Below are 14,008 nucleotides of genomic sequence, written 5' to 3' on the forward strand. Positions count from 1 at the left end.
TTCATGACGCCCTAGGGCGAACAAAACTTTATGACGCCCTAGGGCAACAACAACTTGAACTTTCGACTCACACGTGATCAGGTCGTGCACCTTTGAAACGGCGGCAAATCTGTACGCCAGCCGACGTCAAGCAAATAATTTTTATCTGTGTATTTTTCTATTTTGAGTTGGAAGGTATAACAAAACACTTAATGACTGGCCCCTCGGGAAACAGTGAGTTTTGTTTCCGCTCGACCTCAATGTTTCCCTCGGCTTCGCCGCGGAGAGCATTGAGGGTCTCGGGGAAACAAAACTCACTCTTTCCCTTGGGGCCAGTCATTAAGTGCTTATTAACCCTCGCCGTCGTTGCCATGACTGCTGAATATTTGGTTCTAAATAAAACCAAGAGAAAATATCGAATGTCACAGTTGAATGGACTGTGATTTCGATATACGAAGCTACGGTGGTCCACAGGTTTTCTTAGACAAAAGCAGTCAATATCTATATAAAGCAACTAATTGACCTCGATTCCCATGCGAGTCCTTTACAGGTTGAAGGTTTGAGATAATCATCAGTCAGGGAAGCAACCCTCGAGTCTGTTTCAAGACGTCAGGGATTTACTGGCAACATTTGCGTGACAATGTGAGCACCTTCTTTAGTCATACCATTCCCACAAAACACCATTCCTTTCACTTTGAGTTGCAGTTTACACTGATTGTGCCTACACTGGACGTCACAGGTTTGAGGTCCTTCTTTGAGGTGAATAATGTCTTCCCCATGCATCTTCCAAATATGAAATCACAGCTTAGTGAATTTATTGAGAAGAAGGGATCACCTCCGGCATCATGACGTAAACACCGAACAAGCCATTCTAATCTCCTTCTTGTAGATGTTTGCTAACACAGTAATTCTGAACTAACGATTGGTACGTAAGAAAATGATATAATCTCATTATGCGCTGCACCTTACACAAACTTCTGGTTGATACACATACAGGTGTTGTGGTCCAGAGGTCTGTTTCATGTGGTGTCGCAGGGTTTCGTTGATCCCAAATTTACCTCTACCATACTTTATAAAAAGCCAATTAGTTGTTTCCTGCCAGTTGGGGTGCTTAGCCATGTTTTGTTTGGTATGAAACTTTTTTTACTCTGTTCGTCGTAGCAAAGCGCATTTGAGCATATCCATGCGGAAAATGTGATAGACAAAAATGATACACGATTCTTTAACATTCCGGTTTCATCAAATTTAAACTACCTTATAACAATGAATCATGTTCCCTCTGTCATAGGCAGAACACTACGTCGACTCTAAACAGTGCTGTAGTTCTAATGTTGCTGTAAGTGCATCAATTGATTACATATATCCAAGGAACTGTAGTGACAAGGCAAGCAAGAATATTCGTCCGTAGTTCTACAAGGTGAGCAGCCTGAGTAAAATTTTTTTGTCCATTTCCTGTAGGATGCTAATTTTTTACCACAGTATCTGTTTCATATTTTGTACTGACAATCTAGCTCATTCTTGTGTCTAAGACTGCACCAAATGCCAGCATGTAATTTATTTCCAATTCAGTTGATCCTTTTCAAATCAGTATGAATTAGGAGTTTTGGATCGTAATCGAAATTCGAAGACAAATTACTTCCGGCAAGAATTCACGTCGAAATTTGCATGTACTTGAAGATCGAAATACTGTTCCCTGTTGTGGGCTCCAATCCTCACAGAACCCATTTTATAGTAATCGTATCTACTGCAATTATAAACTCAAAAATGTCGTTTAAGGTCGCTCAAACCGGTTTCAACAATTTGGAGGGATGTCTTATTTGTAGGATTAAGCCTACAACACTGTTTCACTTGACGGTAATGTTATGGTACCAAATGAAACGGCAATAACTTCTTAACAAAATGGACATATTAATGTGACGTAATAAATAAGAAATTACCATGGCAACAAAAAAACCATCTAAAATGCCCTATGTATTGTGTCCGATTGTGAAGGTAGCTATGAAGCTGCTCCAGATAATTTTTTTCAACTTTGCAGAGAGTTTTATCTTTGCGCGATAATCACTCTCCAGCAATATAGGGTGTTTTTGGATGCCTTTTTTGTTGCCGTGGTAACCTATTGCGTCACATTGATGAGTGCAGTTATTGGTGTTTTGTATGGTACCATAACATTGCCGTTCAGTGAAGCAGTTGGGTAGATTCAATCCTTTCCAACAGTACAGTTTTTTGGAAGTGTGAAAACTGGTTTAAGCCTGTTTAAGAGGTTAAGCGGCTCTATACCCCAATGGGGGCCATAAGGATTTATGATGATGATGATGAAGAGGTTAAGAAAAGGTGAATAGGGTCGCATATTTATTCTGAGTTTATCAATTTTGTCCGAGTCCGTCAGTAAATCGCCAACTCTAATTATAAAAACACCAATTTGCCATTCACGATTCCAAAAATATTTCTTCGATATTTCTGCATGCTAAGGATTTTCTTATCAAGCTACAGAATATTCGTAAAACAATCCAAACACTCCGCGCAACATTTAGTAAGTAGATGTTTCTTAAGTTAAAATTACAGAAGTTTGTCAGCCCGACTGAAGTGTCTTCCAACATGTTGAAACTATTAATTTCTATCGTTTGCTAACTGGTAAGGTAAAGGTAAAGTTTGCTACGAGCCTCCGGTTACTTTACCATGAAGCGACTAGGAGTATTTCAACTCGCCCCTGGATGGGATGCTAATCCATCGCATGGTTACCCCCGGCATTTTCGCCGGTACCCATTTATACACCTTGGTGCCCAAGAACACAACACAATGTCCCAGACCAGGACCCAAACACGGAGTACTCGATCCGGAGTCGAGCGCAATAACCATGAGGCCACCGCGCCTCCCTGTTTGCTAACTGGAGTCGTCCAATTAATTGCATATGACATGTCGCGATCTGACGTGGCAACGCGAGAACGAGGGCCTGATCCCGCGAGGGTTTGCAGTACACGCGCGCCTGGTCGCATTTTTTTTTTGGGTCTCTGTCCCATAAAGGCTATATTTTATCTCTAAAAACACTTTGGTGTTTCATTAATTTCCCTCTTACTTATTTTGATGAATGAAAAAGGATTGGCTGGACTATCGAAACGCCTGAAACACTGGGTCTTCGGATTAAAACATGGCAAGCTTCATTCAAATTTCTCCAAACCAGAGTAGCGGTCAAAAAATGTCCTAACATGTTGGTTACTAAAACGAGATCTTTTTGGGTATGTCTACACTATATCTGATATCTAATTAAAGAAAAAGCGTATTGGATAGGGATTTTGTTAACGTATAGTAACGTTTTTGGCGCAGTTTCTCCGACGGAAGGATTCTGCGCCGCTTCAACTTTTAAACTCCTTTTGTAAGCCAGGAAAAAGTCATCGACACGGATGAAACTCTTTTTTCACTGTGTCTTTAAAAAATTCCGTTTCAAACATCAAAGCGTTCAAGTTTATTCTCTTCTAGAGAGCACGTTAAGTTTCTGCGACGGAAGGATTCTGCGGCGCTTCAACTTGAAATGAATCATTGTGTATTGGATAGGTTTCTGTGCAAATTTTAAACTCATTTTGTAAGCCAGGCAAAAGTCGTCGACACGGAGCGAGTAATGGAACTCTTTTCCCACTGTGTCTTTAAAAAATTCTGTTTCAAACATCAAAACTATCAAATTTATTATCTTCTAGAGAGCATGTTAAAGCGCATCTTTCCAGAGAGAGCAATATCATAGTATCTTTTCCCGTAAGAGGAGAATGAAATGAAATCCGCTTATGCAATATATTTATTCCTTTATTTTTGGTTTAGGTCCTTTTCGCCGCTGTGGCATTGCTCTATTATCACTAATTCGTGATGTCCTTGCACCCTTATCGTGACGAGGAGTTGAATCATTTCAAGTGTTTGTCTCTGGTTTTAAATGAATTCCCAAACGCTTTACGTCAGACTTTTAAGACGATGTGGGACACCACCATTGGGCATCGCCCTGGATACCAGCTTTGGGATGACTCCACTGCTGTGAGAAATCTCTTTCTTTCTACAGAGGGAGGGACAACTAAAGTTCCTACCAACCAGTCGTACAATGAATGGGATTGCACTGCCTTATTCCAGGCTACTATCTATGCAAAATCCTTCAGCATGCGTTACAGAACACTTAGTGATTTGTATGTGAAGCCCCGAGCTATTCCTCATGGAAGTTTCCATGGATCTGTGTTGAGCCCAGTAGGTGATAATGCCGAAACCTTTGCACTAGCCATTGATCAACTTCGGCGTTTGAGGAATACGGTTTGTCATTCCTCTCGCTTGGAGATGGACAAAGCAACATTTGACCACAACATTCAGTATGCTAAAGAAGCGTTCAAGGCTCTGGGAATTTCAACTGCATCGATTGATGCCTTTGGAAGTTTGACTGCATCTGACTTTCCAATAGCAGAAGTCCGTAAGTTGGAACAACAGGTAAGGGAAGAGAGGCAAGCACACATAAAATGTTTAGAGAGCAGAAATGCAGATATGGAAAAGATTGAGGAGTCCTTAGCAGCCATAGAACAGAAAGTGGAAAGCCTCACTGCCAGCAAAGAAGAGGTCGCTATGCTAGAGCAAAGGGTTGTGGAGCATATGTGTTCAGCTGAGGAGGGCTGGAGGATGCAACAGGAAGATATAAGTGCGTTAGGAAAGGAGATCCATGAGCTAAAAAAGAAAGAAGAGGAACGAGATACAGAAACAGAAAATACAGGTAAAAAGAAGGACTTAACTGTTTTCAAGCCTCTTTCTAAAAAGCAGGATATAGCAATAGGCGTAATAAACAACTTACTGTTTCTCAATAAAAAGATGTCAACAAGACGGACAGATCTTCCGTGCATCAATAAAAATAAACGAGACTGTTACATTACCGCTCGAAACTGCTTGTGCACTTGCCGCGCGGTTCTTGTTGGTTTCTTTTCCACTACAAAAGGCATTCTTAAGTTTTTGAAAGTGTCACAACTGTAACATTTGTAAGACTGCGTGACTCTTTGGAAAGTGATTGGATCGAAAAGTGAAGTCAACATACAGGTTTTCAAGTGGGTAGTTTTAAATCCTTTCGTTCGTTCACAAGGACACTCTGTTTTCTAAGCGTTGTAATTTAAACATTTCCGAGCGGTACAGTAGTTGAAACCAAAGAGAGAAACGATCCTCGCACTTTTCTAGACAATTTAAGCAATTGTGTCAAAATTCAGGTGGTTCCAATGGTGCAATGCTCTACCAACTGAACTATGCCAAGCCACACAGCTGGAAGCGGGTAAATTTGTTGGGCTCATGTGTTTCTGTGAAAGGATTCAATGAAGGAAATGTAGATATTACATTGAAGTGCGGGCTATTTAACGGTTATATCGCGAAAGCGAGCGCGATATCGCCTAATACTGAGACCGACGAGGCCGAAGGCCGAGTCGGCTAAAATTAGGCGATATCACGCAAGCTTGCGCGCTGTAACTGTATTATAATTCAACACGTTGATAACAAGTGAAAGATTCCGAACTTGTAACATTTGTGAAGCGGCGCCGGTCCGTCATTTTCACATTCTCTTGCGAAATCTGCATCTATCCATCTGGGAATAGAGGTCATGTAGGCCTGCATCTATCAGTGTATCAGTGTATCAATGTGTTGATTTATTAAGACTAATATCTTCATTTCTTTAGTTATTAAATTTGTTCTACAGCTAAGCAAATCAAAGCCATAGGCCAATTTCTGAGATGACGTCACAAACAAATTTTCTTTAATTTATGCGGTGAAGAGGAGTTTCTGCACTGACGTCATCTCAGGAACGTGGCCAATACTGCATAGGGTCTGTCTTGGTTTAAATGACTGCAAATACATTTTGCTATCTCTACAATGCAATGGAAAGGAAACGGGAAATATGTCTGTTGAATTATAATTTCAGTTATGTTCACAAAGTTAAAGAAGATGTTTGTTCTTACTTCTTAAAAACCTTCTCTACAGTTTACAAAGTCTCAACGAGACAAAGGATATCCAAAAATTATCAACAAGTAAGAAATGTCTACTTTGTATTTTACTTTGCATTACAAAGACATCAAGCCAACAGTGCCAAGATCTCGTCTTCCTTCAATGGTTCCAAACTTCACTGGCCGACAGAATGAATGCCAAGAGATCGTGGATCTCGTGAGTTCCGAACATACCCAAATCGTGACGATCTGGGGCTCACCCGGATTCGGAAAAACATCGGTGGCAATAGCAGTGGGGCACCAACTGCAGTCTCGAGGCTTTCCTGTTTGTTTTCTTTCGTCACGAGGACTCCAGACAAAGGCAGATCTGACATCGAAGCTTTTCAGCCTCGCAAGACAACTCACCCCGAGTCAGAGATCAGTACCTCAGCCTCTGTCGTTAGAAGATGAGTTAATCGAGACCCTCGGTAACATTTCAGATTCCCTCGTATTTATTCTTGATAATGTAGATGATCTACTAGAGAGTGGAATTCCAAAAGTAAAAGAAGACGTCCTGCAACTATTTGAAGAAATTCTCATGCAAAATGAGAAGATAACTCTGGTGGTGACCACACGAGAATCATTTGAGTTTATGAACTTAAATTTCCAAGGTCACAAATCAATAAGAATAAGGCCACTGGATGATACCTCATCTCATGCTATAGTTCATGAATTGGTGCCAAATGCTAGTCCCGATGACTGCGCAAGAATTGCCCAAATATGTGGGTGTGTTCCTCTTGCAATGATGTTAATGTGCTCTCTAGTTTGTGAAGATGATGTTCAAACAAGTCAGTGTTTGAACGAAATCACTGAGTCCGCAACAGAAAGTATCGTCGATATCTTAGACAATCCAGATTATCCAGCTAATCAACGAATAAAGTTGCTGTATGAAAAGTCTTTCCTCCGACTTTCTCCCGCAGAAAGAGAAGCATTTGTGTCTTTGTCTGTTCTTCCGGGATGTTTTACCACGGATCTCGCCTCAGCTGTATTGAATGTTACGGGAGTGATTGAGACCAAGAAAATGTTGCAGCGACTCCGAAGAAAATCTCTTCTCGATTCAAACTCCCACTCTGGAAAATTTGCAATGCATAAGCTCCTTCAGTCATTTGCTAAAGAAGCAGGCGAACAGCGTATGGAAGAAATAGTAGCAATTGCAAAGTGCCGTTTCCATGCCTATTTCATTTCTCGTTTCGACAAATTGAACGATGAATTTCTAGATTGTCATTCCATGGATGCATTCGTTGCATTCTATGAGGAAAAACAGCTTTTTATAGAAAGCCTAGTACACGGTTGCACAGATCCCAGGATAGCCGAGAATGTTTTCAAAGTTTTGATAAAAGCAGAAATGTTTCTGGACTCGCTGTTTTGGTGTTCCACAGAATCTTATAATTTTGATAATATCTACGATTCGGCCTTAAAGTCAGCCAGTGCTGTAGGAAATATACATTACCAGAGGCATTTACTAGTTTCTAAAGCTTTTGCTGAAATTACTTGGGGAGCAGAAGGAAATGCAATCCAACTTCTCAAAAAGGCGTATGAAATGAAGTCGACATCTTGTTCAGGTGCTGATGATGAAAGGAGTAAATACTTGTGTTACTTTGGCATCTGTCAGCTTGTTATTGGCAAAGTTAAGAGCGGGATACAGTGCCTGCTAGAGGCTCTTCCTTTAATGCATGAAAGTGGAGAGCAGAAAATTCTGAAGCTCGTCGTTTACCAAGTCATTGCTGTCTATTATCAGTTCTTAAACGACCCATCTACCTCGACTTACTATTATAACAAAGCACGAAAAGAATGCAATTCCGCGGCAGACGAGCAACTGATTGTTATTCCACCTCTTGGATGCAAAGGAAAAGAACCAAAAAATTGCAAAAGGCTTCAAACAAACACTTTTGACTCAAGTAATTATTGGCCATTGCAATTCCTAGTTATATTTCACATCAGGAAAGCTGCAAAGAACTTCTTTGACACTGATTCCCAGCAATTTGTAATCAACCCTGCCCTTCGAATATTAAATGATCTCCAGATAAATTCCAAAACCCCTTTTTATTTGTTTCCTTTTTGCGGTAATGTTATGGCACTTCTGGGGTCAACATTCACAGAAGAGGGAATTGTTGGCGGATCAGGTTTCGAAGAATCAGTCGCACGTCACCAAGCAACACTCGAGCAATTCAAATATAGCTCTTCAGGCCCAGAGGGGAAAGTTGATTCAACCGTGACCTTTCGTTCTCAAGAATGCAACCAGCCTCTCGCAAAGTTCTACCAAGACTTCGGTGAATTGCACCAAAGCAAAAAGAACTACTCAAAGGCTCTATATTTCAAAACGTGCGCTCTTAATATCATATTCAGAACAAATAGACAGGAAGAAAATCCATTCTTGGCCCATAGCTACTATTCACTCGGGGAGACACAGTATTCGCTGGGTGATTTTACTTCTGCTCTCCACTCTGCCAAACGGGCATTGCAAGTGCGAATAAAAGTGTTCGGAGAAGATCATGCAAGCACAGCTGATAGTTACCATTTACTTGGGGTGATACAGAATTCGTTAGGTGATTTTACCTCTGCTCTCCAGTCTACCAAACGGGCATTGCAAGTGCGAATGAAAGTGTTCGGAGAAGATCATGCAAGCACAGCTAACAGTTATCATACAATCGGGGTGACACAGCATTCCTTAGGTGATTTAAGTTCTGCTTTACAGTCAAAGCAACGGTCTTTAGACATACGGACAAAAGTGCTTGGAGAAGATCATGGAAGCACAGGCAATAGTTACCATTCACTCGGGGTGACACAGCATTTGCTTGGTGATTTTACCTCTGCTCTCCAGTCTACCAAACAGGCATTGCAAGTGCGCATAAAAGTGTTCGGAGAAGATCATGCAAGCACAGCTGATAGTTACCATATACTCGGGGTGATACAGAATTCGTTAGGTGATTTTACCTCTGCTCTACAGTCAAAGCAACGGTCGTTAGATATACGGATAAAAGTGTTAGGTGAAGATCATGAGAGCACAGCTGATAGTTACCATTCACTCGGGGTGATACAGAATTCGTTAGGTGATTTTACCTCTGCTCTCCAGTCTACCAAACGGGCATTGCAAGTGCGAAAAAAAGTGTTCGGAGAAGATCATGCAAGCACAGCTGATAGTTACGATTCACTCGGGGTGACACAACATTCGTTAGGTGATTTTACCTCTGCTCTCCAGTCTGCCAAACGGGCATTGGAAGTGCGAATAAAAGTTTTCGGAGAAGATCATGCAAGCACAGCTAACAGTTATCATTCACTCGGGGTGACACAGCATTCGTTGGGAGATTTTACCTCTGCTCTACAGTCAAAGCATCGGGCGTTAGATCTACGGATAAAACTGTTCGGAGAATATCATGCAAGCACAGCGGATAGTTACGATTCACTTGGGGTGACACAGCATTCGTTAGGTGATTTTACCTCTGCTCTGCAGTCTCAGCAACGGGCATTAGATGTAAGGATAAACGTGTTCGGAGAAGATCATGCAAGCACAGCCGATAGTAACAATTCAATCGGGGTGACACAGCATTCGTTAGGTGATTTTACCTCTGCTCTACAGTCAAAGCAGCGGTCGTTAGATATACGGATAAAAGTGTTCGGAGAAGATCATGCAAGCACAGCTAACAGTTATCATTCAATCGGGGTAACACAGCATTCCTTAGGTGATTTAAGTTCTGCTTTACAGTCAAAGCAACGGTCTTTAGACATACGGACAAAAGTGCTTGGAGAAGATCATGGAAGCACAGGCAATAGTTACCATTCACTCGGGGTGACACAGCATTTGCTTGGTGATTTTACCTCTGCTCTCCAGTCTACCAAACAGGCATTGCAAGTGCGCATAAAAGTGTTCGGAGAAGATCATGCAAGCACAGCTGATAGTTACCATATACTCGGGGTGATACAGAATTCGTTAGGTGATTTTACCTCTGCTCTACAGTCAAAGCAACGGTCGTTAGATATACGGATAAAAGTGTTAGGTGAAGATCATGAGAGCACAGCTGATAGTTACCATTCACTCGGGGTGATACAGAATTCGTTAGGTGATTTTACCTCTGCTCTCCAGTCTACCAAACGGGCATTGCAAGTGCGAAAAAAAGTGTTCGGAGAAGATCATGCAAGCACAGCTGATAGTTACGATTCACTCGGGGTGACACAACATTCGTTAGGTGATTTTACCTCTGCTCTCCAGTCTGCCAAACGGGCATTGGAAGTGCGAATAAAAGTTTTCGGAGAAGATCATGCAAGCACAGCTAACAGTTATCATTCACTCGGGGTGACACAGCATTCGTTGGGCGATTTTACCTCTGCTCTACAGTCAAAGCATCGGGCGTTAGATCTACGGATAAAACTGTTCGGAGAATATCATGCAAGCACAGCGGATAGTTACGATTCACTTGGGGTGACACAGCATTCGTTAGGTGATTTTACCTCTGCTCTGCAGTCTCAGCAACGGGCATTAGATGTAAGGATAAACGTGTTCGGAGAAGATCATGCAAGCACAGCCGATAGTTACAATTCAATCGGGGTGACACAGCATTCGTTAGGTGATTTTACCTCTGCTCTACAGTCAAAGCAGCGGTCGTTAGATATACGGATAAAAGTGTTCGGAGAAGATCATGCAAGCACAGCTAACAGTTATCATTCAATCGGGGTGACACAGCATTCCTTAGGTGATTTAAGTTCTGCTTTACAGTCAAAGCAACGGTCTTTAGACATACGGACAAAAGTGCTTGGAGAAGATCATGGAAGCACAGGCACTAGTTACCATTCACTCGGGGTGACACAGCATTTGCTTGGTGATTTTACCTCTGCTCTCCAGTCTACCAAACAGGCATTGCAAGTGCGCATAAAAGTGTTCGGAGAAGATCATGCAAGCACAGCTGATAGTTACCATATACTCGGGGTGATACAGAATTCGTTAGGTGATTTTACCTCTGCTCTACAGTCAAAGCAGCGGTCGTTAGATATACGGATAAAAGTGTTCGGAGAAGATCATGGAAGCACAGCTAACAGTTATCATTCAATCGGGGTGACACAGCATTCCTTAGGTGATTTAAGCTCTGCTTTACAGTCAAAGCAAAGGTCGTTAGACATACGGATGAAAGTGTTATAGGAGAAGATCATGCAAGCACGGCTGATAGATACCATTCACTCGGGGTGACACAGCATTCGTTAGGTGATTTTAACTCTGCTCTACAGTCAAAGCATCGGGCGTTAGATGTACGCATAAAACTGTTCGGAGAAGATCATGCAAGCACAGCTGATAGTTACGATTCACTCGGTGTGACAAAGCATTCGTTAGGTGGTTTTACCTCTGCTCTACAGTCTGACCTGCGGGCATTAGATGTGCGGATAAACGTGTTCGAAGAAGATCATCCAACCATAGCTGATAGTTATCACTTACTCGGGGTGACACAGCATTCGTTAGGTGATTTTACCTCAGCTCTCCAGTCTGCCAAACGGGCTTTGCAAGTGCGAATAAACGTGTTCGGAGAAGATCATGCCAGCACAGCCGCTAGTTACGATTTACTTGGGGTCACACAGCATGCATTTGTTAGGTGATTTTTCCTCTGCTCTCCACTCTGCCAAACGGGCATTGCAAGTGCGAATAAAACTGTTTGGAGAAGATCATGCCAGCATAGCGGATAGTTACCATTTACTCGGGGTGATACAGCATTCGTCAGGTGATTTTACCTCTGCTCTCCAGTCTGCCAAACGGGCATTGCAAGTGCGAATAAAAGTGTTTGGAGAAGATCATGCAAGCACAGCCGATAGTTACATTTCAATCGGGGTGACACAGCATTTGTTAGGTGATTTTACTTCTGCTCTCCAGTCTGCCAAACGGGCATTGCAAGTGCGAATAAAAGTGTTCGGAGAAGATCATTCAAGCACAGCCGATAGTTACGATTCACTTGGGGTGACACAGCATTTGTTAGGTGATTTTACCTCTGCTCTACAGTCAAAGCAGCGGTCGTTAGACATACAGATAAAAGTGTTAGGAAAAGATCATGCAAACAGAGCTAATAATTACGATTCCCTTGGGCGGTGACACAGCATTCGTTAAGTGATTTTACCTCTGCTCTGCAGTCAAACAGTGGGCATTAGATGTACGGATAAAACTGTTGGATAAAGATCATGCAAGCACAGCTAATAGTGACGATTCCCTTGGGGTGACACAGCATTCGTTAGGTGATTTTACCTCTGCTCTGCACTCAAAGCATCGGGCATTAGATGTGCGGATAAAACTGTCCGGAGAAGATCATGCAAGGACAGCTGATATTTACCATGACTCGAACTCGGGATCACACAGCACTGATTAGGTTTTCTTACTTTCTCTCTGGAGTCTCACCAATGGGTGTTAAATGTTCGTACGAAGCTGTTTGGAGATTTTTTTGTGGTTTAGATGCCTGGGAGAAACTTCTTTAGCACTGCCGAAGTTACTTTTTTTTAAGATCACGTTGGTATGCAGTTTATTATTTCACTTTGGCTTGCATCATGAGTCCATTACCCAGGAGTGAGAATCAGTTATCAGGTTTGTCTTCATCAGCGTCAAAAAAGCATCTATTTTTAGACCAGGTTTTATGAGAAAAGAAAGAATCATTGGCTTGAACCTGACGTCATTGGTAGCCATGTTGGTGTACTGAACAACAGCGAAAAAGTCTTTTGGGATTTTGGCTTTATTATTATACAACACGCGAGCGACATTTTGCTTTTGTTTTGTAAACCAACATGGCCGTCTAATCACGTGAGTGCAAGACAAGAATAGACCAAATCGGGTAACTTAATGTTGTACCCTGAAACAAAACGGTCAATTCCCAAAGGGTTATGTTATCTTGATATCGTGTGACGTTTCTTGTAAGTTTAGTGCCATGTATGCTATTGCACTGCACGCCTCGATTAGCATTGCTGTACACTTTTAGTGTTCAGTGAACTTGAACTTGGTTTGAAGTGAATACGGCATTGAGTTTGCCGATTTGCTTTATTGTTTATTTTCCCGAAAAACTCGGTTTAAAAATATACAGTTTTCTGAGGCTGATGGGGACTCGGTTAATTATTTTACTTTTTGGGTGATAGACTCTTGCTTACATCCGAATTAATCAGCGTACTTGTAATATATAGAGGAAACGGTTTGAAGTCTCTGAGATCTAAACGCTGCCTATGGTGAAAATTTACTCAAGCAATAGAAGAATAAGGTGATGACATGTGTTTTTCGCATTACAACATACCACATTTTTTTATCTTTCAAGGAAACGGCGCAGATGGTTCAAGTTTGCATAATTATTCTGAATGTTATGTATGCAGAATGAATTACACAAATAAATTAACTTATCTGCATTGCTTAAGCATAAGATCGTTTTCATGAATGGCTAGCACTTATTTGCTGTTTAATGTGTCGTAACAAAGCTGTAAAACTTTCCATTTTGTGGTAACTTGTGAGAGTAAGAAGCCCAAGGAAGGGGAATAAATAACATAACCTTAGGAAAGGCAAAATTCACTTCTTCGTGCTTTGCAAATCTAAGCTATTTCAGTATTTTTAAGCTCCCATATAAAATACAACTCCTAGCCTTCCGTTCTTCTTTAAAAGAGGAAAATCGTGCTGCACGTGAGGCACGATTTTTGGTACAAATCGTGCTGCACGTGCTCGCGGCACGAAGTTTGTTATATATTTATATATTTTTTCGAACTCTGTAAAATGACGACGTGAAATCGCCAAATTTGAGGTTTTAACGACAACTTTAGCATTCTCAAAAAAGAAACGATCGTTTTCAATTTACAAAACATGTTTCGACATACTCATGTCATCTTCAGTTGCAAATGAGCTTTTCAACGGTTGTACATTTGAATTTATGTTAAGGTATGTTGCAAAATTACATGTCAGAACTTGCGTACAATTTAAATATGAAGTGTGAAATGCGCAGAAAACAAAAATAGCGCACATAGCAATAAAATAAAAGACAAAAGAACAACGTAATTAAAAAGAAAGAGACAAATCTAAATGCCTCAACTGCTGATTAAGGATGGGATTTTCCCACTTAATG

The 14,008-nt window shown here is 41.4% G+C and overlaps 2 protein-coding genes across 2 annotated transcripts; both read left to right on the plus strand.

Moving 5' to 3' along the window:
- Nucleotides 1-456: 456 nt before the first annotated feature.
- LOC137985224 (uncharacterized) lies at nt 457-13,598 on the plus strand. Its single transcript, XM_068832767.1, has 4 exons — nt 457-738; nt 1,268-1,396; nt 3,787-4,708; nt 6,038-13,598. The coding sequence occupies exons 3-4, from the start codon at nt 3,832-3,834 to the stop codon at nt 11,080-11,082; spliced, it is 5,922 nt and encodes a 1,973-aa protein (XP_068688868.1). The 5' UTR covers nt 457-738; nt 1,268-1,396; nt 3,787-3,831; the 3' UTR covers nt 11,083-13,598.
- Nucleotides 11,515-12,289, plus strand: LOC137984516 (kinesin light chain-like). Its single transcript, XM_068831681.1, has 2 exons — nt 11,515-11,905; nt 12,057-12,289. Exons 1-2 carry the CDS (start codon nt 11,515-11,517, stop codon nt 12,287-12,289), a joined length of 624 nt encoding a protein of 207 aa, XP_068687782.1.
- Nucleotides 13,599-14,008: the final 410 nt, after the last annotated feature.

Source organism: Montipora foliosa, chromosome 14 (genome assembly GCF_036669935.1).
Source record: "Montipora foliosa isolate CH-2021 chromosome 14, ASM3666993v2, whole genome shotgun sequence".
NCBI classification, from domain to species: domain Eukaryota; kingdom Metazoa; phylum Cnidaria; class Anthozoa; order Scleractinia; family Acroporidae; genus Montipora; species Montipora foliosa.